We start from the raw sequence: 8198 nt of genomic DNA on the forward strand, positions 1-8198 counted from the left end.
TGTTGATCCATCCTCAGTTTTCTCCTATCACAGCCATAAAACTCCGTAACTGTTTTAAAGTCATAATTGGCCTCATGGTGAAATCCCTGAGCGGTGTCCTTCTTCTCAGGCAACTGAGTTAGGATGGACGCCTGTATCTTTGTAGTGACTGGGTGTATTGATACACCATCCAAAGTGAAATTAATAACTTCACCATGCTCAGAGGGATATTCAATGTCTGCTTTTTTTTCTTTTTTCTACCCATCTACCAATAGAGGCATTGGAAACCTCCCTGGTCTCTGTGTTTGAAATTCACTTCTAGACTGAGTGACCTTACAGTGGGGTACAGATATTAGGTAGTTATTGAAAAATCATGTTAAACATTTTATTTTTTCATTTATTATTAATTTGTGCAAATTTGTGCAAATTTCGAAAAACATAACTCCACTTTGACATGATGTGGTATTGTGTGTGACAACCAAATCTCAATTTCATCCATTTTAAATTCAGACTGTAACACAACATCATTTGGAAAAAGTCAAGGGATGTGAATACATTCTGAAGGCGCTGTATGTCAGCATTGTTGTAGCATTGCGTCATAAACTAATATGTTATATTTATTTTCATTATTATTATCATTAGGCTATTATTATTAGCTCTGTTCGGTTAGTGAATTAATTATGAAATCCTCCACCATTAAACCAATGGGACCATGCTGGTCCATTCTGAATCATGCGAGATTGGATTTAGCCTATTCTTTAGAGAGAACATTTAAAACAATTTATTCTCTCCTTATTTTCAGCCCTTCTTGAGATATTGTTGTTTTCTTGTAGCAAGCAATGTATGTAGCTAATCCCAATTCATGGTAACAAGTAAACCAACACCCATGTGAGGTATCCTTGAACAGTTATGGTAATACTCCAATTTGCGATTGTAACGTATCCTACTTACTGCGTAAAGTCGGAAATATCCACTTACTTAAGCATGGTTATTGAATAGCTGGCAATAAAAACGTACGCTAACGTTTTAGAAACACCGATGAAATGACACGAGTCCAAGGTTTTCTACCACCGAATCCGAATCGACCTCGCTCTCGCTCTTTATCTCTTTTGCAAACTAATCGTTTTTGTGGTTCGTATCTTGGAAAAACAGCATTCCCATTTCAAATAAAAGCTAAATAGTTGTTTCCTGTCATTGTAGCCGTTTTACCTTCCATTTTCTTTATGCAACGTTGTTATTCCACCGCATTAATCCGCAAATCTAGCCTCTACATTTAATACAACATGTAATTTCCCCCTTTTTAACGTATTCCCTTTGATTTAGTCACTCTTGACTCTCCTTTTGCGCTGGGGCCAACGGGGTTCGCCGTGGGGGCGCCTTGAAACAGCCTCTCCTTATCTCCTTTCATCGTTCAACCCGGGGCCGCCTTGAAACCGCAGGGCCAGTAATTGCTTTTTTCAGGCAGCCCAGTGCGGACTGGCCAGCAGCCAATCAGAACCTTGTTTACACTCTGTGATTGACAGCACTCTGGCAACATGCCAACCAATCAGACACTTTACACAGACCGAACGCTCGAGTTTTAACCCTTTACTTCCATTAAAAACAAACTGGGAATGGACTGGGAATATTAGCCTATAGCTCATAGATTTTTAACATGGAAACACACAAGGCCATATCCTTCCTTTTTTAATTGACTAAATTAGGGAACCGTGAGCAAAACTAACCCCGAGGACAGTAATGCTATCAAATTACATTGTGATTCGATTTCCCTAACCCTGTGTGTGTGTGTGTGTGTGTGTGTGTGTGTGTGTGTGTGTGTGTGTGTGTGTGCGTGTGCGTGTGTGCGTGTGCGTGTATGTGCGTGCGTGCACGTGTGTGTGTGTCATGACAGTAAACATAAACAGACCCCAAAGTTTTTACATCCCGAGTTATTTAGTCTGTTAGAATCAAATTTGAATTGCTCCTGCATTTCTGTTGTTCTTTAATGACCTTTTAATCTACTTATTTTCTATTATATTTACCAAATCTTACAAACATATATTTGTAAGGCATAATTTATAAATATGATACTCAGGTTTAAGACCTTTTAATACATGTGTTATTAAGCAAGTTATAAATAAATTAAACTGATCATCAAAACCTTTTGCCTATTTCTGGTGACACAAGTAAGGCATAAGTGTGAAGCTATAAAAAAAATGTTATTGTAAAATAATACAAATAAAAACTACCAATGTTATCCAAACATTTTTTATTGTTTTAACCTAGTTTGGTGATTGACGTGTAGGCCTAGTTAATGTGATCACAAAATATTCAGTTGACTTTCTAGTGATCAAAAAGTGTGTATTTTCTGCTTTTCACACACAGTGCTGTGCTGCCTGTCTCCTTGCATTTGCGTGCAGGGCATGCTGTTCTCTGGAAAGGGCTTGAATCAAACGCCCGCCGTTTTGTTTTGCGAATCCAGCAACTTCGCCATTGGTTTACGGCATCATCCAATCGGAGACTCTGTTTATCACGGGGTGCGTCTCACGGGCACGCTTCTCATTGTGTTTACCAAACCAATGGGCGAGCGCGTTCCCCTACTGTCCCTCCTTCGCGCGTAGTTGTGGCACTAGCGGATACAGTGGGAGAGTTTCTGTGTGGATGTGCGATCTTCGATTCACTAGAAGCCTGTACTTCTACGATGCATCTCTATACCTCAACTGCACAATACAATCTGCAGACTAGGATGTAACTATTTCCACGTTTTTCTTTGTTGTACGCCGCTTTTTTTCATTTGTATGTTTTCGTACTATTTTTTAAATCATTTAATTGTTATGCAAGGAATAACTTACCAGTAAGTAATTTCTTTATTGTATCCATTTTGAATGTGTGTGATAATAAACATTTATACTTTCAAGTGCTGCTTTTAAGAGTCTTTGTAGTAGAAAATGTGTTATTTTAGACTGAGAGGTCTGGAGCAATTATTCGTAAAGAATATGCATGAATTTAATTCACACCGCACATAGATTTGACTGTTTTGTAGTAGTCCAGTAAGCCTATAGTATTAATAATGAAAGTAATAACAGTAATAATATTGCTAACAAAATAATTATAATTATAAATAGTATAATGACAAATACAATAGTGAGCATAGTGTTATATTATACAACAACGGTTCATGACAATGTAGCGATTTTAATAATTGTACTTGAGCCAAGTTGCTCATGCTGTTGACAACCTAAACGTTGGTTGTTGTATAGACAATTATTATTGTACAGTTAAACAATCATCTCCAATTACTCTCTCACGATGAGATGCCACGTTTGCAATTTATTGTATTTTAATATAGTTTACAGTTATTTGGTTGTATCCGTTCTATTCTTTTTCGCGGTTCAGATACCACCATTTGGTGCTAAATAATGGATTAATTCTATTGTAGTTTTGTTGTTTTAATATCAGTAGTTGATTACATAGGCTTGGCCTACTACAGTTTTTCACAGTTGTTATCGAGGGGGCTTTGCCAGTAGAGAGATCTTGACGAGTCCCACCCGGCAGTTTTCGCTGTGCTTGGAGTGTCTCTCTCGCTTAACTGGCATTTGAATATCTTGATTTAGTATGCCAGTTATGGCTTGTGACTTTGCTTTACTGCAAAATAGTGAATTGCACTGAGTACGCTCTTGGGCCCAACGTAAAGCCGTGTAGAGAACACATGACAATGATAGCAGTTATGTCCTTACGAGAGTCTATTCTTTTTCAGAAGATGTTTGGGCTTTCTATGCCCAAAATGCCGTACTTGTATTCCAATCTCATGCGGGGGACTAGGAAGAGAGGAGAAATTAGTGCTTGTTCCACCTCAGTGCTTATGCAGGCTTTTCATGTAGCCTATTGCCATTCGACTGGTAGTTTTCGAAGGGGGATTTTTTTGTCTCCTGATAGTTTGACCCTTTGGGGCAGCGATTGAGGGGGTGAAAGAGAGAGAGTGTCTGTCGTAGAGGAGTGGAAGGAAAGGAAGTCTCAGCGTCTCCTAACCTAGAGTAGCATACTCCCACGTTGATCCCAGATTTAAATAGGCCCAGGCTACCTTGTTTTTTAATCAGATTTTAATAAGTGATTTTTAATGTGATGGGCTCTCGTCATCTCTGTGACGCTCTTGAAGGACGGTAGGCCTTGGCTCCTACATTGAATGTAAATGTTGTTTGGGTCGAATTGCATAGTTTGAGTGGCTTCGTGTTAACATAGAATGTAAACATTTTAGACGTTTGTTGACGACGAATAATGTAAAAATGTATCAGTGTCAAATGAGAGGAAGCCACGTACCTTTGATTGTTGCAACATGAAATAACATAATTGTTTTCCATATAGTCCCATTAGCCTACTTATTTATAAAGAAAATAAAAAACGTTAATCACGTCACCAGAAATGTTTATCAATTTTTTATGTGACTATTTGAATTGAAATGGCATTTTTTAATTGCATTTAGTAATTATAGCTTTATGTAATTGAATGAAACATAACATTTTGGATCACAGTGTGAGGCGTGTAGGCCCTTCATAACCAAGACCATTTTTAAACGATTGTCAACATTTTGAATGCAAATACTCTCTCTACCATACACATTGTCATGCTCAAGGATTTGGATACGTGCAAATCTCTCACTGAGCACCGTGTACGCACGCACGCACACACACACACACACACGTCAGCAGCCTATGCTGCGTGAACTTATAGGCCTCTGTTCTGTCGTTTTGAGAGAGCCATGTTTTGCTCAGGATAGAATTCCTGAAAGTTTGACTAGAAGACCTACTGTTCTAGTAGAATGTTCGCGGTATACTTTTCTCCTTGAAACAGCAAGGGAAACAGTTGGTTTAGCTCGCCATTTTATATTTTCTTTGTTCTCTTATCTTAGATTTTATTGATATCATTGAGGTTCACCAATCACCGTATCAGCCTATATGTGCGCTGAATGGATGTGCTATAGAAGGGGACTAATACATTGCCCAATGAGGTGTGTTTTGTGAACATAGGCTCACCTATCCATATTTGAGCGCCATGGGGTGTTCCATTGAACTGAATGACTAGGGCTATAAGGCACACATGGGCATGTTGATTCCCATTCCTATATGTATTATTACGTCTCTCTCCCTGGCGGTTAACGTCATTTAGTTAGTTGTCTTATTATTCCCATATTATTATTATTACGTCTCTCCCTGGCGGTAAACGTAATTTAGTTAGTTGTCTTATTATACATGGTTACACCCACCCATGCCTACATGCATAATAAGTGATTGCCATTGTAAAAGGGTGAGATGCAATGCTGACTTAACTATTCAGTTACATTTGCTTTAAACAAGCGATTTCAATGCTTCTTCTCAAGCACATTCACTGGCATGTCAGTAAAGAAAAACAAATATACAGACAGTCAATTTATGAGCCAGTCAAACTTCACTGACATGTCAGAATTGTCCCAAGTCTAACAAAATACGGTAGCTGATCCATTTCATACATTTAAGTCTTCATAGTATTTTGTTTACCTCGACATATGTATAATGTGTGCTCCTTTTAATGATTTGCAGTAGGCTATGGTCGAGGAAACAATTTTGATGCTTGAAGTTTGAGAAGGGGAACATTTGGTCTTTAATGGGCTGACTGGAAGATCAAACATTTGCTTCAGGTTTTATCTGGTTCCTTCTATCAGAGAGGGTGAGATATAGCGTCCCCCCCCCCCCCCCCCCCGTCCCCCCCACACAGACTGACTCACATCTAGGTTTCAGAATACGCGGATGCAGTATAGCTTTATGGTCCCCAACAATAAAACAACCCGTAGTTTAGGATGACCACTTCTTTTGTTATTCAGTTTGTAGCCTACCCGTCTCTTGTCTGCAATGGAGACCAAAGTAGGCGGTTTGGGTCTCGGCAAACGACCAGACTTGTAGCATATACTTTACTGTAGGCTATTTGTTTTGTGGTTTAATTTAGTTAAACCTATATCATTCTTTTTTATTGTTTTATTTAACCTTTATTTAACTAGGCCAGTCTGATATTTTACTGATATCTAAAAACACTTAAAATGTATACTTTTGTTATGCAAGGTAATAGTTTTGTTGGCAACATTACACAGCATGGGTGTGAGAAGTACATGCCTAAATAATTATTTCAGAGTTTTTGTCCCATTGTTTTCAGTGCATTGACGTGGTCTTGTGTTTTCTCATTGTAGAACATGACCGGGACATACTTTTTGGTCGGCAAGGCAAAAACTCGACTGAATGCAAGACGACCTATCCGAAGTTCATAAAAGGGATTATTGCATCTGGGAAGCGTTCGATGCTTCTGGCTTTTCCTCTGGATTGGGGGATTTATTTCTTCTCGACAGAATGGAAAGCCGGGATTTCGCTCCTCCACACCACCTCTTGACAGAGCGGGGCGCGTTGGTTCACCATGCCGCCTCTCGGATAGCTCCTGGCGGCCACAGCACCGTGCAGCACCCCGCTCATTTCCAGCCCGGAAAATACTATCCCTCTCACATCTCCATGGCCCCACATTCAGGTTGGTGTGAATACGAATTTGTTGTGCAAAATAAAATGAATTATACAATTGTATTAAATCCTCTATGGTGTTTTTTGGCTGTTGGAAAGTGCTAACCTACAGACAGTTTATATTGTCTTATTTACCGCCCTCCCCCCACCCCCTTAAAAACTTAACTCTGACGTTTTTCAGTGAAGAACGAGAATTTATTAGAAAAGGAAATTAGTTAGTCGATGTGGTCATTCAGGAAATTAGCACTTGCTGTGGACTATTTAGATATTTAATGTTTCAGTTTTAAGCAAAATTACGTTTTATTGAACTGTTTAGTGTTGTTTCTTACTTACCTGGTCAGAACCAATCCACTGGGTAAACACTGGTTAAAATAACGTAGTTTACACGTAATTTCAATCCAATTACTTTGAACCAACGTGGAATAGACGATGAATTGATGTCTGTGCCCAGTGTGAGTGTACTTTAATATGAAAAAGAATCGTGCATCTTGTCAAACTAAGCACAAAATAAGATTATTTTGTTGAATTGCAAATTTAGTGAGATTAGGCCTATTCTAGACAAGATGATTTCTATTAAGAACAATATATACAACGGTAGGCCTATTTTTAGATTACAGCCTATTATAACCGAGAGTATTGCATAATTCAGAAATATGATGGGATTATTCAGAAATCTATGGGATTATTATTATTATAATTGATTTGCTTTCAAGTGACATGGAATCTTATTTTATATGGTTTGATAGTTTCATTCAAAAATGTCAGTTTAATTAAATGGATTAATCATACTGTTATAATTGGGTTTTAATCCATTTGTAACTTTATATTGCCTTGTTTACCATCAATCATTTGTTATTTGCTAAAATGATTGGTGTATGTGCGCAGGCTCTGTACTGCAGGCCTATTTGGGTGAGTGTGATGCGTGTGGAGGTGGAAGGGTTAAGCGCGAGCTGGTGCGTTCCATTCGGTTGTCCGTGAGGCCCCGGGACTGTCCTGTGTCTGGGACCGGGGATCAGTCCGGTGGGAGCGGAGCTCGCGCTAATAGAGGTGCACGTAATACCAGAAAATCCCGTTTCTGTTATTCAGCACGGACGTGACGGGGCGAGAATGGTTTGACAGTGCACGCATTAGATTTTAAAAGTAGCTTTGGTATCCTGCCCCAAAGGAGGAGGAGAAGCGGGAGGGAACTGGTAAGGTGTGTGTCTGTGTGTGTGGGTTGGGGGAGGGGTGTCTGCTGCACCTAATCATGTATTGAATCATATAACCGAGCGGATGTGTGTAGAAATCTAAAATAAATGTGTCTTGAGTGAAATCACATGAATTACTTATTATGTTGAGATTAAGAACCTGTGTTGTCCTAATATTTCTGAAAATGACTTTTCCAGCCGTAGATGTTGGTGTAAATATATTACGCCTATCAATTAAATTATGCATTTGAATCGTTTTGTCTCTCCTGTAATAGGCGAGATTCACAGTGAACGACATCGTAGACTGCATATATACCTTAAATCTACAAGACTAATGGCATACTAGAAGGAACATCCAAGGAAGTCATATAGGCTTATGCGTTTCTTTTTTTCTTCACTTTCAAAGAAGAAATGCCAGGCCGTCTTTGTAAATAAAAATGTAGTGACTATACCTTTTGAATGAAGATTGAATGAAGTAAAAATAAAAAATTAAAGAAGATGAGAATTATGGTTAAATTGA

The 8198-nt window shown here is 38.7% G+C and overlaps 1 protein-coding gene across 1 annotated transcript in view; it reads left to right on the top strand.

The window, feature by feature from the left end:
• The first annotated feature begins 251 nt into the window (after window positions 1-251).
• bahcc1b (BAH domain and coiled-coil containing 1b) overlaps window positions 252-8198 on the top strand; it is a 58882-nt gene continuing 50935 nt past the window's right edge. Inside the window, exons 1-2 of the mRNA XM_038975410.1 lie at window positions 252-2812; window positions 6173-6501. Coding sequence (XP_038831338.1) covers window positions 6222-6501 — 280 coding nt within the window. The 5' untranslated portion in view covers window positions 252-2812; window positions 6173-6221. The remainder of the gene's footprint in view (window positions 2813-6172; window positions 6502-8198) is intronic.

Source organism: Salvelinus namaycush, chromosome 35 (genome assembly GCF_016432855.1).
Source record: "Salvelinus namaycush isolate Seneca chromosome 35, SaNama_1.0, whole genome shotgun sequence".
NCBI classification, from domain to species: domain Eukaryota; kingdom Metazoa; phylum Chordata; class Actinopteri; order Salmoniformes; family Salmonidae; genus Salvelinus; species Salvelinus namaycush.